Below are 17,229 nucleotides of genomic sequence, written 5' to 3'. Positions count from 1 at the left end.
GGAGGCGGAGCGGGCGGGCGGCCGCCTCAACCTGGCGGCCACCGCCGGCGCCGGGGGGCGGCCGCCATATTGGGGAGGTCGGGCGGCCGCTGGGCCGAGGGGCCCGCCCGCCATGTCGCGGCTCGCGGGGGAGGCGTGTCCGCCATGATGGGGAGGGCGCCGCGCTGGGGCTGTGAGGGAGCCCGGGCTGTGAGGGAGCCGGGGCTGTGAGGGAGCCCGGCCGCTCGGCCCCGCAGCGCTCCGGCGGGCCCCGGGGGCACATTCACCCCCGCCGGACCCCACCAGGCCGCACCGCGGGGTCGCGCACCTTGCCGAGAACAAAGCCGCGCACCCCGCTAGGCAGGTGCTCCTACAGACCCTGCCCTGGCGGGGAGCAGTTCAGTGATAAACGGCCATAAAGCTACTGGCACTCACTATCTAAAAAGCGCTGCTGGTGGTTTGGTTTAGTGTTGGGTTTTTTGGTTTGGTTTTTTTTTTTTGGTTTTTGTGGTTTTTTTTTTTCTTTTTGTGTGTTTTGTTTGTTTGCGTTAATTCAGGTACCTTTAATACCTTAATATCTATCACTATCTTTAAGCTCTCTGCTGCATTTTAGTCCCTGTGGGACTGCTGCCCCAGCCCACTGCAGAGCACACCCAGCAGTGCGGGTGGTGCTCACCAGGGAAAATAGTAAAATATTTAATAACTAACCGAAAAAAAAAACCCCTTACTGTGGCGTTTTATTTTGTTCCCCCACCTCCCCCGAATCTACAGAAACAGCAAAATCAGCTAAGGCAAGGGGTATTTACATATGAGGGAAGTACGAAATAGCTATACATGCAGTTGCATTTCTATCCTCACTGTTGAATACTTAAGCCTCCCTGGCTCCCCCAAAAGAAACAAAATTTACTCAGTTTTCCAACAGTATTGGTACCATTTTTATTTGTAAAAATAACCATCTGAATGCATTGCAATAGTAGCTTACAGTTAGGGTTCTTTAATACATTAATACAGCATTCAGTAGTTGAAAAAGTTATTAAACTGTGCTTGAGAAGATTCAGGTTGAATTCCAAGTCAATCACTGAATTTAAGTTTTTTCCTCATTTCATATGTGACATATTTACCCAAGTCCTTAAACTTCAATTTACAAAAGCAAACAATACCGACAAAACCCCACCGAAACCATCAAACAATGTTTTATATCGTTTATTACAAATGTTATGCAAAATATAACACTGGCACCAGATGCATATCACCATGGTTTGTAAAGATATATTGCACATGCTAAAGCATAAAATATAAGACAAAACCTACAAAACATAAGATATTGGCTTTAATATGTAGATCACTGCATAAGAAATGCATAAAATTACATTTTATACACACACTCGAGATTGTCACTAGTTTAGAACGCCCTTTCCTATAACACTGACCTAAGGTTTACTTTTTGTGTAATAAGAAAGCATTTTCAGCACTGCAAAAATTATACATTATTCCTATAGAAATTTAGCATATTAATTTTCATTTCAATGCAGGTAGAAGAAAAAGAAACACTTTATACATTCAAAGAAGGTCTGAAATGAAAATTTACTGGTAATATATTGCTTTCATAACACTCAAAAAAAAAAAAAAAGACAAGTTTCACAAAACATTTCCATTATACACAAATATAAAAAGGCACTCTAATATTTCTTACATGACTAAGAATAAAAATCACAATTTTTTTTTAAAATCATCCTCAAATACATAACCAAGTTTCTCAACAGTACAATGGATAAACAATTCATTTCATGTGTTTGTTCTAATTCAATAACCTGGCAGTTGTTTACTGCATAAAAGTACCAAACACATTTTATGGTGCCCTTTTAGTAGCGATGAACAGAAATCCCCTGAGCTATTTCACAGCAATTTCAGGCAGTCCAGAGGTTGTAACTATTTATGAGAGAGACTTGGGAGCCCATCCTGCTCTGGATTCCACCTGCAGCTGTGGCTAAAATACAGGATGAAACGATCCTGCCAATACACCTGGGCAGGGAGCTGCCCCTCCCCAAGTGCCTTCTGCTGGGTGCTGACACAGAAGTTGTCCATGTACTGTAAGTTGCAGGATCCAGGGTTAAGTGCAACAATTCTGTATGATTACTCTTGTAAGAAGTCCACAGAAAGGCAAGGAGATTATTTACAAGAGTAACATTACTCCCATGCTTAAATACCTGCCCTAAACATTTAATTCTACATGTGATAAATTACAGATTAATGTGCTAGCATACAAAAAAGGGATTCTGGTAACTCACGTGAGATGTGGGACAGGCCGAGCACTTCCAAGTGTCTCGCTCATGGCAGTTTTCCTCCTAAATCCAGCACCCTCAAAATGTGACCTGTGCAGTGCCCTTGAGGTGCAAGCACAGCGTACGTTCCTGTGCTTTTTGGAATGCTGCATCCTGACAGCATGTAGGGTTTCAAGGGTAAAGGTTAGATTTGGTGCCTGGAAGGACCAGCATGACTCAGAAATAAATGACCTCTGCTTCTGGGATGCACTAAGAGGCAGCAGCTGTTGCACTACACAGTTACCAGCGTTACGAGTATCGCAAATAGAAAAAGTTTTGGTAACTGTATGGTAGCAGGTAAAAATACTGAAACTTTTTAAATGGCTGCTTAAAACAATATAACAACTCTTTATAAAGAGGGCTGGTTTTCTCTTAATGAAGCACTGTAATGTAGGATAGCGTAACTTTCTGTCTTTCAGGGTGAGACTTACAACTAATCCTGCCAAGAAGCCTGCCTACATTTCTGCTTAAAATAAGATTAAAATGCTGATTCTGCTGTTAGACAGGTGGCAGCTATTTCCCATATGTTTGTTTTCAATGTCATCATTCCACATGAAAAACCCCCAAAATCTGGGATTACTATTCATTTTGGAACAGCCACCACTGAAAATTTTAAAAATTGATCTCTACTCTTATTTTCAGTGTTTTAAGTAAGGTGGTTATTGCTTTTCTGCAATTCTTAAAAGCAAAAATGCTGAGAAAAATAAATTAAAATGTTATTTGGTGCTATTTCTGAGGAGAAAACCAGGGGTTTTGGTTCTCTGTCATTCTACTGTAGAAACTAGAGTTAAGAGAAAAGAGGGGTTTTTTTGTTGTAAACTTTGGAAAATTTTTAATGTTCAAGGAAAAAAATATTCAATTTTAGTAAGGCAAAATAAACTTAATATATAAATATTTTTTCCCAATTAAAGAACTGAAATCTACCAATAGATTTTCAACAATTCAGCGCAACAGGGCTAAAAACTGCAAGTAAAATTAAAATTCTTGCTTTTCCTTTACCCTGCCAAAAGCGAGCACCGAGGAAGCTCATCTCACCCTCCCAGCACAGAACAGGCCTGAGACAAGCTGAGTGTGAATCACAGGAACACCTGACTCCATGCTCTACCACCTCCTCTCCCCTCTCCATCACAGCTGCATGGGTATTCTCACCTGTCTGGCAAGGGGCTGGATCCCTTTCAAACAAAGGAAGGTGTTTTGCTTTCTGCTTTTTCCCAGCACAGCCAGCAGACCTAACCTTTGCATTCCACACAAGATGGGATCTCTCCCAGAGTGCATCCACCCTTCCTTTTGCTCCTCAGGCCCTCAGTCTTGCCAGATTCACATTTCATTTCACATCATTTCAAACAGTATGCGTGAATGCTAACTAGGAGAACAAGCCATAGTTATTTTTCCTGGGCATTTGTTTCATTTCAAATAAATAGAAGCACATTTACATTAAAAGTATATGAACATATTCTTAAGTCTGGAAAAAAACCCCACCTGTAGTCAACACATCATCAGTTAAAAATGTCAACTTGAAACCTGTGTCATAAAATGTAAAATTCACCCAAGACTCCTATTACCTCAAAAGTTTATATTTTTATCATTTAGAAAAAACTACTTCATTATGTCACTCACATTTGAAGAAAAAAATAAAAGTAGCAAAGTCTTCAATTTAATTACTGAAGCATTTTGGTCCTCTTGGTACGGCTGGTTAGTTCATGATAGTTTTTTGTTTGTGTTTTTTGTTTTTGTTTACAAAGTCTCATTCTTCCTTTTGTACATCTGTTGCAGAGGAGGGTCGGGGTCCATTTGACCTAGAAACTTTGGCAGAAGGAGTAAACATATTCACAAAGTTGACACTGCTTTAAAAGCTGGTGACAAAAGGCTTTGTCATCTATCTCTGGTCCCCTGCACGGTACACTGCTATGTTTCTGGTGTTTGGTATTTCAACTTTTGGTGTTATGCTTTCACTGCTTTACCTTTGCTCTGTTAATCCAAACACTGGCAAAAGTATTTTAAAATTCAATACTGTTTGCAGTAAAAATAAGTTATTTAACCACAGAAAAGGAAAAAAGTGCCATTTAAGTTGGCAAATCATTATAAACTTTTACGTACACCTTTGTCTACACCTGATTTCTCCCTCTCTCCCCTTTTTGTTTCTGGTACTGGATGCATGATTAATGGCTCAGGTGACAGAAACATCTAATGACCCTAATTCTGTAGTGCAAATAAACCATACACATTTGTGCTGAATTGAAAAAAAAATAAGGGCCAAGTGATTTCCATTTTATAGAAGTGATGTCCATGGGAAAATATGGTGAGATGAGCAGAATTTGTTCTTAAGAGTTAACAACTACATTTTTCTAATTGTGTACTGCAACTAAGAACTGTAAAAAGTGCCTTCTGTTTGTTTAAGTGCTTAATACAGGCAGAATGTAAAAGGTTTCATTTCCTGTAGAAAAGTAATACAGGCAGTTTTAAGATTATAACTTTACCTTTGGTTTGTGTAAAAAAATTATCTAATTCACAGAGCCCCTGGAAGCAGGAAACAGACAAACATAGGAAAGGGGTGATGCTCAAATCTGTGAAGGCTATGTTGGAAATGGGATTGTGTACTAAAGGTGCAGCTAAAACATGAAAGAACTCTTTACAAACAGTTCCCTGTTTATTTGTGCTGTCAAAAAGAAAAAAGGCATTTTCTCTTTTCTACTTAAAATAAGAGGTAGAGACTTTCCACAGGGGCACTTTGGGCCTAAAGAAAACATCAGGAAACTGAAAAGCTGCAGAACTCTAATAGGAACATGTTCCAGTAAATCCCTCTAATTTTGTTATTTAAAGGCTTGATTCTCATCAACACTACAAATCTTTCAATACCTACTTGTCAAGAATAATAGTTAAGAATATAACTGTGGGATTTAAGCTGTTTAAAAAGACAAAAATTAAAGCTGAAATGAAATAATAATGAAAAAAGTTTTCAAATACCAATGAGTCAAAATGTTTCAGAATCTGAATCATTTTCATTGTACCCATCCTCTGTTCCTATGTTGTTACTCAAGGGCTTATTGTAAGAGTTAATGCTACCCATAGTGGAGCCATCGCAGAGGTGTGTCCTGCCCAAATTGTCTTTTTTAAAACAAGTGAAGTTGAAAGCCGTCACTGAGCTGGAGGGAGAAAAAGGCATCATGGTAGCCAAAATGAGTGCCAGGCAGTCAGCCACGTCTTTGTTAGGAGCACAAGCCAGGGCTGGCGTATGACCTGGGCACAAACGCAGACAAGGCAATGGTTAGTATGAGGGCACCCAGGGCACCCAGCATTCCTCAGTACATCTCTAGGGACACCGTGGGGAGATGTATGGGGGTTACACATACCAGGCAAGTGTTACTCACTCACGTGGGACATGCTGGGAGATACAGGCTGGGGGCACTGCAGTCACCGGGACCACAACAAGCACTGCTTGTGTGAAACCAGGCAGCAAACAGACTGCACCAGTGGAATCAAAGCACTTGCTAAACAGTTCTACAGCACAGACAGCACGGTCAATACAGAACACGGGGAGTACAGCAACAGCGACAGAAACTGGCATCGGTTTCTGTGCGTATGAACAAGCCTCATTCTGAGAACGACGACTTTCATTAAACATGAAAGATACTAGTTTTAAAAACTTTTGATGTAATAACAAACAATTTTAAAGTTTGTTGTTGAGTATCTACTCAACTTGGAAAGCAGTTTATTTAGGAATTAAATTATAAAAGAATTAGACCAGTGCATGGGATACATGGATAGCAGGTATGACTACATGGATGTTTAGTTACCCAAATGTACATTGTGTTAGAAGAATAATGGCTGTATTCAGCAAGCACGACACACTTCAAATACAGAGCTAATATGACTCCAGTGTCAGTCAAGCGAAGGACTGGGAAGCTACTAGAAGCTTGTCTTCACTGCAGTTGCACTTGGCTCCTGTCCAAACACTGCCCCTTTAGCAGCTCTTCACGTACAGGAGCCATGGAAGCCAGTGTGCTTATTATACTTGCTGTCTGTACATTTTACAGGCTGCTGTGCAGAACTCTAGCACTTTCCAACAAATCCTCCTTTATGCTAAGAGCTGAAAAATTCTTTTACAGATGGTTAAATCTTAAGCACTGCAGCAATAGTGATGTGAGGCAGTGGCCACTTCTGGTACCTACTGCCTCGAGTAAGCCAAGATCTGCAGCGCAGATGAATTTGGTAGGCAAAAGTGAATACAATTTTGTTGCAAAGTACCCATATTTAAGCACTGACTGCAGTCAGTGCATTTCCTCTTCCACTGAGTTCCAAGTGTTAATATTCTTTAGAATATTAATATGCACATGCACCAAGATTCTACTTGAACATCTCTCTTTTAAACTGTGCATGCTGTTCCCAGAAACACTATTTAAACTTAATTTCAATTTGTTACATACAGGTTACCTGGACTTGTATGTACTATTTTAAGGATAAAATCTGTGGTTAGAAGCTAGTCTGGTTCATTTTTCTGTCCCCTATCTCTAAAATGAGGTTAGAGTCAGATGACTTTCATGGAACTCATTCATGCAAGTATAGCTAGGTAGCATTTGGTTTATAGTAAATACCACTCAGTTCTTTTCATCCATAGATCTCAAATGTCTTGCAACGATGGGTAAGTAGTAGCATTATTACTTTACAGATATGGAAAGATGAAGGTACCAAATTGTTACATTAATGCCATTAAGTTAGTATTGTAAGAAAGACCAACTTATTTCAGGAAGATATTTTTAAAAACTGTAATTGTAGAATCATATCCCTCTATGGTTCTTTGTAATTTTTAGCGAAGGACTTCATCGAAGTGTGAAGCAAAATTATTTAATTTAGTAACTAATTATGTATTTTACGAGGCAACAGTAATTTAATTGCATCTTGGATTAGATCAGATAATTGGCAAGCACAAGGTTTGATCTCAGAATGAGCTGGGACACACTCAAACATATGTTGATGGTTTTCTTCCTACCCATTAAAACATGCGCTGATTGAATGCAAAATCCTTAATTCTTCTGCAAGGTGTCAGAATTATCCGGTGCCACTTGCATGTTTAGGAAATTCAAGTTACCACTGCACTCAGGCATTAAAAAAGACTAGCTGTTGACAGTACATGCAAAATGAACAGTAAAAGGGACCACTGTGATGTTTAGAATAAATTTTTATACTAAAGAAAAATGAATAGCATCTTTTTAATTTTTTTAAATAGGTACTCACACAACTCAGTGTCTGTTCTTGGAAGGATAAAAGCATCAATGAAGTCTATCATCACCTTTTAATTCTATTGCTTCGGTCTGTTGTAAAATTACCTGTTGTGTCCTACTGAAGACTGTCAAATAGTATCATTTACTTACCATTTTCATCCACTGCCAGGACACAGGCCCCTTTGGCCAGCAACTCTTCAACCACCATCTTTAGGCCATTTCGTGCAGCAATATGAAGAGGTCTACAAAAACATAACAACTACATTCAACTTCAGTTTACAACAGATTTTCTAAACAAAGTTAGGCAATGCTTAAAGCATACCCAGCATCTGAAAGAGAATGTTTTACTTCCTTGGATCATTAGAATTATATTGTAGACACTACATATTATTGCAGGCTTTGAAATAATAGTCTATAAAATAGATGTGCAAGCACACAAATACTTAATACTTTCTAGTCTAAAGACTTTCTTTTAAAAGTTCTCATTTTTGCACTGTTTGCAGCACACAGTTGATATTTAAAAGGAAAATGAATCCAAGACTGAAGAAATGCCTGTGTTCTGTCCTTAATTCTGGCTGCTACGGACTATTCAATATCACTGTATTGCCTTTTTATCCTTGAATATTCAATTGCTAATCTCTGTTACTGCAGAGCAGCTGGAAATTAAAAATAACCATTGGTTTGCGCCTTTCCTGGCCCAACACCCAATGCTCCTGTTTGGGGACAGCTAGCAGGATAGGAAAAACCTTTTCATATTGGAAGGGGGGAAAAAAGGGCTAAGATGGAATGAATTCTTCTGCAAGCTCTATGTGATCCGCCACCTGAATTGATTGGTTGAATCTCCTATGGTGGGATTCCCCCATGCCAACAAACAGTTGCAGCTGATAATGTATGCTATGTACAGGAGTTGCACATAAAATATCACCTAAAAAGCCTTCTGAGAACTGTATGTACCACCTTAAGTCTAAGTAAGTCTAAAAAATTATTTAAATTTAAGTAGAATCTCAAAAAGCTAGAAAATGCCAGCTGTATACTTACATATTTACACATTTTGATATAGTCTTCAAATAAATGACCTCATATAATTTTTCCACCAGATCATGCATAGAAATGGCATCAACAGAATCAAAATTAAATGTGAGAATGCAACACAATTTGGGGTTTTTTTCAAGGGAAAGCATTCAAAAAAATCAGAAATTAACTTTACTGTTCTATGAAATAATCTGAGACATGAATTTGAAATGCTAAACTGGAATATTCTGGTAAATCAACTGAACTTGAGAGGATCAGGCTATACTTACGTCTGCAATGCATTATTTTTTGCATTAATAAGGCTCTGTTCTTGTATCTTGTCAAGTATTAACAAGGCACATTTTTCATGACCCTGTAGTCAGGGAAAAAAAACCAATAGTCTTAATTTGCTGAGGAGTCTGAAAGTGAGTCAAAAGAAATGTTACATAATAAAAGTGAAATTTAATAACTCAAATTGAAATACAAAACACACTGCTCAGTAAGACTGTGTAGAAGGTGAACTATGGGAGCCTTAAAATACCATTTGTGAACCACCACTGCTGGGATGTTTTAGCACATTTAGAAATGTAGACATTCACCTGTCTTTCAACCCTGCATTCATTAAATATGAATTCACTTCCTCAGCTTTCAGAGGATGCTGCGTTTTCTCTTGAGAGAGCGTTCAGTGGATGATTTATCAGAACTACACAGTAACAGAGAATGGGTTCATCTCAGAAACAAATACCATACCTTCTGGGTCTTTAAATGCCTTTCTGTATTATTAATGACCTACTACAAAACCCCTTCCAGTGTGAGAGGGCTCTAACAATGGAATTTTGGGAATAATACAGATCCAGGCCTTATTTTGGATCCTGTTTCAGCACAGCAAGTTGCAGATGCTGAGCCTACAGTCCTGGCAGGTGAACAGCTGCCTGAAGGACCTTGAGAATTCAGCAAGGCTCATGTGTCTGCAGAAACTGGAGTAATATGATCCCACTGGAATCCAATCTGTGGATAGGAGCAAAAGAAAAGGCCCAGGAGAGGGAATCCTGTGGGCATTTTTTCTTGCAGAAATAGCAGTAGAAATTAAGGAATTAAGAGGAAGAAGGGGTAGGAAGAGACACCATCACCCATCTAATCAATGCCTCTGGTTTTACTCCGGCTTTGTTACGGGAAAATTTTGGGCTCCTTCCACAGAAATTGTAGAATAATAAAAAATACTTCTATTTTTCTTTGTTACTGAACCTGTTAAACTGTTTTACAGTGAGATTATCTGGTAAAACCTTAAGGGTTTCCTTTACTTCTCTTAGCGTAACTTACTTACGTTTCAGCTGTCATAGGAGCCATCCCTATTTCTCAATGTACAATACTTTAAAAGAGACTAGAGAAAAAGCTTGGAACAATGTCCCCTTCCTCACCACAACATTTCCATTGCAGAAAAAAACCTGGGAGCATAAACACACACAAACATTCATACAGACTGATGAGAATAAAACATAGAGAGGTCTTCAACTTACTTTACTGCTAGCCAAGTGCAAAGATGTATTCAACTCCTTATCTTTTAATGTCAGGTCAGCCTTGGCAATGTTCACCAAAAAGTCTGAGGTATAGAGTAGAAATCAATGAACAAACCGAATGGGCAGATGAACATGTCAAAAGAGAGGAAAAAATTACTATTTCAATGTACACATGCATACATGCTAATCAATTAAGGATTTATATGATGTAAGCTTTATAATCATGAAGTTAAATTAGTGAGTGAGAACAAACTAATCTTGTGCAGTTAATCAGCAAACAAATGTGGAGCAACAGCTTGTTTGTGGTGCCCCAAACTGTCAGACATACACTGATCTTAATTTATTTATGAACTTCCCTATTTGCAGATCAGCAAATTTTGCCTGAATCACCTCTGCCTGAGAACAACTGTGAATCCTGCTTTTGAAAGGACTAAGGGGATATAAAGAACTTGGGATGCAGCCTGTGCTGTTGAAGCTAGAGAAAAGGGAATTGTGCAAAGCCCATAGGTCCCCAATCTGTATGGCAGTAGCACATAGTCTAGCCTGGAAAAAACAGCTGCTGACAGCTGCCTTTTCAAGAATGGGACTTCCTATAAGATAGGACAGGAAAAAGTTACATAATCTTTTTCACACATGCAGCTTTACTGCTCCAAAAAATCAAGGAAGTAAACAGGAGAATAGAATTACTACTCCCTTTATGCTCTTTACAGTGTGCTCTTAGGAGGAAATAAGACTCAAATTTACTGCAAATGTTCACCAAGACTGCTGAGAAGAAGAAGTAGTATTTTTTAGTGGATGAAAAGCTATCCTCTTACAGAAAGTTATTATCCACATAATTTCTTTTCCTTCCTCCATTTTCCCAGGATAACAGAGATTACCCTGTGGGGCAGTAACTGCAGAGCAGAGGGACAGAGGCAGGGCTGCACTCACCGACGGCGCCCACGTGCCCGTTGTGAGCTGCCATCATGAGCGGCGTTCTGCCCGCGTGGTCTGTGGCGTTCACCTGCGCGCTGTGGCTCAGCAGCAGCTGCAGGCACTCCACGTGGTCGGCGAAGGCTGCGGCGTGCAGGGGCGTCCTGGGGGAGCAACACCCACAGAGCTTTTGCCAAAGAGGGACAATATTCCCACCTCCCCAAAAACCTCAAAGTGCATTTTATTTTTTTTCCTGTCAAACTTCAAGTTATCCCCATAAGAAGGTTGTAATAGCAGCAGCTGAAGCAAGTTAAATGATATTTCCAGCCTCCAAAGGTGCATACGATAGCATGGAGATACAATACTTTGGAGAATCTTGTATTAGCACCCTATTTATTTTAACAGAGCATACTGTGTGAAAAGCAGTACAATCCCTTGTTCTTACTAATCTGATTTTACATTTTTTTTTAGCAAGCCTCAGTTGGGAAGAACTATCTGAAAAGAACAGATCCATTATTTTTAAATTGTTGTAGTCAAAGATACTGCAGCAACAAGCCACAGTAACAGCAGCACTATAAAAGGCAGAAGGAATCAATCCACTTTGAAGGTTATCAGTTTCTACAAGACATAGACACTGGAATTCATTCACTGTGGCTCTTTGGCATTTTGGCTCTGAAGGGTGACTACTAGAGATGAAAGATAATTGGTACACAGCCCAGTTCAGTGCTGCTCCAGTTTTGCTTATCAGCAAAGGTGAGGTGCTCTTACCCTCAAAGAATTAAATAATCACTATTACTGAGGGTATTAAATTTGTTTTAATCAACAAAAACAATGAGTGTTCACTTTTTAGAATGTCAGCAATTTTAATTAAATATATATATATGTGTATATATATATAGTGAGGAGATTCTCAATGTGACAAATGAAGGATTTGGCTGAATGCCCATCTCTTGCTGTAATAGTATTATTTTGCTGCATAGATATTTTCCATTGTATGTCCTGAGAATGCCAACATAACATGAAAACTATTAATGAAACACTTTTCTGTATGTACATAGTATCACTCTGTTCAGCAAGGATAAATGTGTTTAAACATTTAATAAAGAAAACTGGTGCAGGGAAACAGCCTATAGCCATAGCTGTTCTAAACAAACAAAATACTATTTCTTTTATATTTTTTTTCATATATACTCTGACACTGAATACTTCATCACATTCTTGCTTGGAGTGAGCCACCATTTAACTGTGCTGCAGTGTAAACTGCTGTCTGAAAGAGTCAGCATGACAAGTCTTAGCTCAACTACAACAGATAAGGATCAGTGCCAGAGGTTCAGAAAAACTATGAAAAATACTAAATGGAGTAATGAAATGCAGTTTGTTCAAGGAACTATTACCTTCCTTTGTCATCTTCACAATTGACAATGCTGGCGTTGATGGCTCCGATGAGTAGTGATGCACAGTTTTCATGATCATTGATTCTGCCAAAGAAAATACATTTTTGAAAAGGTCATGTCTACAAATTTTTCCACTTTCCAATATTAGTTTACTTGACTTCCCATTAATATTTCTTAGTGGTTATTTCTAAGTTACATGCCTTTGTCTTAACGTTTTCAGTCACACTTCTACATATTCATCATCTCTCCGTTTAACCAAACTGCACCTGCTACAATGGATTTCAATCCCTAATGCAAAGCTGATCCTTAATTCACTGTGGACAAAGGTAATTTCAAAGTCCAGAACAAAGCTAGGATTAAAACCTTAGTATCTTAAAATCCTTAGTCTGTATGTCAAACACACCTGGACGTGGAAAGCACTCAGTCATAGACACTTACATGTAGAGAGATTTCATCTAACGTTTAAGGTACTGAAAACCACATATTTTCCCACTCACACACTTAGCACTTTGATTTGATGGATGTGTTCAGTTAATACTTTTTCCAGTTATTACTAATTTGTCCATTTCATCATGTAAATGAACAGGATTTATTTACAGTATTGGACACATAGTATAGCTAACACACTTCCACATTGGACTAGAAGTGGCTTTCATTTTACATTTGCATGCATGTTTAAATTGCACACATTTTAATAGGCTTGGGAATTGCATACTCATTTAAAATAATATAAATATTGACTTATTTTCAAAGCCATCACTAGAAATTCTGATTTAAAATACTATGTTTCAGCCACAAAGAATTTTATTTCAAGTGATCAGCTTTAAAACCATTTGCTCATGCAAATAATTTCCAAAAAAGCTCCCTTCATTCTCATAGTGCTACCGGTTACAGACATATCCTAAAGCAACATGCATTTGTTACTGGAGATTTCTACTTACACGGCACAGTGCAATGGAGAGAAGCTATTACCATAGAACTTGTGGAAAAGTTTTTGTTCCAATAGTACCTCTATGCAGTTTTCATGACCTGTGAGAGAGCAGATATTTCAATGTTGCACAAGGTAGTTCACTTAATTCATATTAGGCTTACATGGGTTGGAATTTAACACTTTTAAGTTCAAAGTTGAACATAATGTGTATATAAGCTCTTATGTGATAAACCAGTGGATTTTTTTATTCTACGGCAGCAGCAAGATAGATCTGGACTAATATTAGCATTTACTGGAAAAAAAAGAAAAGAAAAAAGTTCTTTTTAATGTGATGTCATGTATGTTGCATTACATCCAAAGTTTAAATGCCAATACTGAGAAGCTTTATCCTTATATTAAGTAACAAGTTCAGATTATCCAGTTTAAGATAATCAGTTCAGTTCAGAATATCCATCTATTCACATGGTCTCTTGCACCAACAAGGTGACACTCAAAGGAGCATTCTTGGTTGCACAGATATCAATTTCATCATGGACATGAATAAAACCAGAATTTCATCCTGGCTTCTTGTGACGTGAGGCAAATGAGCTGCAACATCCCTGGGAGTTATCACTGGAAATTTCCGGGGCCTCTGAGCTGAAGGGTGCACATAGTAAATGCTAACTACACACAGCAAACAGAGATAATTTGTCTCTTCATTTCAAGCCACTCCAAGTGTTCTGCTGCTTTGTTACCACGTTTCCCTACAGCTGAGGCCACCCTTGACCGGGGCAGAAGTCCCGGGAGAGCCTTACCATTGTAAGAAGCCCAGTGCAGGGGCGTGTAGCCCTGGTTGTCCTTCAGGCTGCAGTCCTCCTCGGAAAGTGCCACCTGCAGTAACTCGCTCAGCCACGTGGCGTGACCCCGAGCTGCTGCAAAGTGCAGAGGTGTCCTGCCTCTGGCATCTTTACACAAAATAGAGACCTCTTTCTCTAACAGCATCTGAACGCATTCTTCATGCCCAGTCATGATCTGATAACAAAGAAATGAGTAAAGAAGTTGACATAACACGGATTCTTCCCCAGGAAATACAGAATGTGATTGATGCCTGTGAACATGAAATGGTCTGGGATGGGATTCAGCAGCCAGAGATTAAAATCCCTTTGCTCACTTGCTGAACTGCTCACTGCAGTTATCATAAAGTTCTGTATAAATATCATCCCTTACATCAACTCCACATTGGGTAAGAAGCTCGACTTAGCTAGGAAAGTCTAGCTTAGTCAAGCTGGACTAAAAAAGATTAGATCTACCTCAAGTTTCACTGCCTCTGGAAAAAACTTACAGGACTTCCTTGCACCATTCCATGTACTCTAGATTTAAATATCCCTGTACTTATAAGTGAGTCATAGTCACAGTAAAACAAATAATAAAGGATTATAAAAATTAAGTCACCCCTCGATGTAAAGCTGTGCATCCCAGGAGATCAGCTGCATCTACAGATGCTTCTTTTTCAAGTAATAAAGAAACAGCATCAATGTGCCCATATGCCACTGCAAGCATTAGTGGAGTTCTAGGAAAAAAAAAAAGAAAACCAGAGCAGTCATAGCTATAAAATGACATACTGCTTGTCCCTGCTATAACTTACACAGAGAGAAATCAGGAAACCCTGCATTTCTTGCCACTCCTACCCAAAAACCTGTTTTTTTTCACCATATTCATATATGACACCCGAGTGAAGACATGTGTATGAAATTATTAAGATGTTTAACAACCAACTGCCATGACTGAAATAGTAACAAACCCACTTGGTAAGCAGTTTACAGAGCAACATCATTCAAGACAATCTGTTCTCTTAATAACCTACAATTTCTGTCACCTCCAGTGACACATGAGTTTTACAATACCAAGTCTTGTGAATGCATGTCCCTACTAGTTACCAAGATGACAATGACCCAAAGTGTTTCTTTTGCAAATGCTGCACAGTTGCTTAAAGGGGATGAAGGGACATGAGGAAAATATGCAAGCTAAAATTTGGACTAACATATCATTCATTTTTGTCTGAAAGAGATCTATTCTCCATCTATTTTTAGGCAAGACTAATACCATTTAAAATTATATGTGCAGACATTACATGTACATTATATGTTCCAGACACCCCAAATTAGTTCCTTAAACCATTCACATTTTCACTTAAAAATATATCTTATCCTCCCTCTATAACTGCCATTTAACAAGCAGTAAAGTTTTTGTAGGAACATCTCAGATGCGTCACCTCAAATAAACACCGTGTCCTACTGCACCAGTCTAATGTACCAAATAAAGCCTGGAATAGCAACATTTTAGAAAGAAAAAGACTCTATAGAAACATCTCAGGAGCTTGTTCTTTTTTTATTGAATCTGGACCTCAACATCTATAAAAGATTGTTTAAAGTATGAAGCAGAGGCTAAGATTAATGATTAGTCCTTTCCACATGGCTTACATCAACTGAATATGTACTTTGTAATCTCTGCCAAATTCTATGAGGAGAAGTGCAGGAAATACAGTATTTCAAATAAGTACTTTTTTTGTGAGAAATATGAAATGCTATTTGAATTACAGAGCTGGAAAAAAAAAACACAAAGAAAACTTACTGTCCTTTGGCGTCTGTCACATCAGGGTTGTCTGCAACTTCCAGCAACAACCGTAAACAAGGTGTATGGCCATTAATGACTATAAAGGAAAAAAACTATGTTTAATTTCAGATATTTTTCCACTGGGATGCTTATGGATAAGAAATGTCCTTATAAACAAGGAAAACACCATATAAGAGATCAATATTCCCCCAATCTTCATTTCCCTTGTGCCAGTGAAATGGTGAGCTGTTTTTTCCTTGACATCACTAAGATGAGGATTGGTTCTCTTTGATACAAAAATCCCAAATGAGTAAAACAGAAATTGTGATTTTCACTACTGAGAAGATTTCTACTAAAGCAGACAGCATTTCAAAATCCCCCAGACTGAGCAGGCAGACAAGGCTTTCTGTGCTCAGGGTTGGAACACAGTAGGAAGTACATTGTCAAGGCTCCTTAATTTTATGTGCACTGCACAAGGAACGACTTCAGTGCTGCTATGAAAGAAAAATCTGCAAAGAATGACCAATGATACAAATGTCATATTCATAAAAGCACATAACACCAGAGACTAAAATTCCCTTTGAGTTTGTCCATTTTATAAAAAACAATACTTATCAAAAACATTTGGTTTGGTGGTGTTGGGGGTTTTGGTTTGGTTTTTCGGGGTGGGGGGGATGTATTTTTGGGTTTTGTTGGGGTTTTTTTATGTAACCCATTGCTGCTAGGAAACAGCTCTGTGTTACTACATTCTGTAGGGCCTGACACTGAACTCCATCTGTGTGTCAGCTGGCTTTAAGGCTTCAGACTTTCATGGGATGAAGAGACAAATATTTTCTTCTTTGAAAAACAATTCCTGTGCTCAGTAGATATATGTTGTGTTCTTATCACAGCAAGTCATGCATTCACACTGCCTACACCCTGTGGGCTGAGGCAAAACCCTTGGACAACACCTATGTCACATCATGCTGGCAGAGAAACCAGTGCACATCATCAGATTTAAATTACTCATCCAATCTTAGATGCTTTACCCAGAAAAATAAAAAGCATTTTTAGTTATTTACCACTAAGTAATGACATATACATAACATGTAAACAGTTCTGCAGGGCTGATGATTCACTGGCTTGTGAGGGGGGGGGAAAGGTCTGTTCTTTCTCCCAGCAGGAGGAAGAGAAATCATAACTTGTTCACAAAGATGCATGAAAATTATTTTGGTAAACAAGTTTTAGAACAGATACTCCCAGAAACCCCTAGGAACTGACCCAGTGATTGCTAAGCATTACAGACCCTGCAGGGAATGTTAGTTTTGCCAACAGACCTACAACATTAACACTAGGGGAGCATTTGCAATGGAT

At 38.7% G+C, this 17,229-nt stretch overlaps 1 protein-coding gene across 13 annotated transcripts in view; it reads right to left on the bottom strand.

Moving 5' to 3' along the window:
• Nucleotides 1-890: 890 nt before the first annotated feature.
• The window catches only part of ANKRD44 (ankyrin repeat domain 44), a 132,105-nt gene continuing 115,766 nt past the window's right edge, over nt 891-17,229 (bottom strand). For 7 of the 13 annotated variants that reach the window (XM_042040396.1, XM_042040397.1, XM_042040400.1 and 4 more), the window contains 10 exons: nt 15,895-15,973; nt 14,716-14,833; nt 14,079-14,295; nt 13,295-13,382; nt 12,354-12,437; nt 10,978-11,123; nt 10,048-10,130; nt 8,821-8,903; nt 7,670-7,761; nt 891-5,537 (listed from right to left, as the gene is read on the bottom strand). In XM_042040396.1, the coding sequence (XP_041896330.1) occupies nt 5,272-5,537; nt 7,670-7,761; nt 8,821-8,903; nt 10,048-10,130; nt 10,978-11,123; nt 12,354-12,437; nt 13,295-13,382; nt 14,079-14,295; nt 14,716-14,833; nt 15,895-15,973 (1,256 nt within the window). In that variant the 3' untranslated portion in view covers nt 891-5,271. Of the gene's footprint in view, nt 5,538-6,326; nt 7,416-7,669; nt 7,762-8,820; nt 8,904-10,047; nt 10,131-10,977; nt 11,124-12,353; nt 12,438-13,294; nt 13,383-14,078; nt 14,296-14,715; nt 14,834-15,894; nt 15,974-17,229 lie in introns of those variants that run through there. The other 6 variants (XM_042040404.1, XM_042040405.1, XM_042040409.1 and 3 more) reach the window with 4 other exon arrangements.

Source organism: Corvus kubaryi, unplaced genomic scaffold (genome assembly GCF_017639235.1).
Source record: "Corvus kubaryi isolate FWS band 111438036 unplaced genomic scaffold, C.kubaryi_AGA036_p1.0 37396, whole genome shotgun sequence".
Lineage (NCBI taxonomy): Eukaryota > Metazoa > Chordata > Aves > Passeriformes > Corvidae > Corvus > Corvus kubaryi.
The sequence above is the reverse complement of the archived record's forward strand: the minus strand, read 5'-3'. Positions and strand labels throughout refer to the sequence as shown.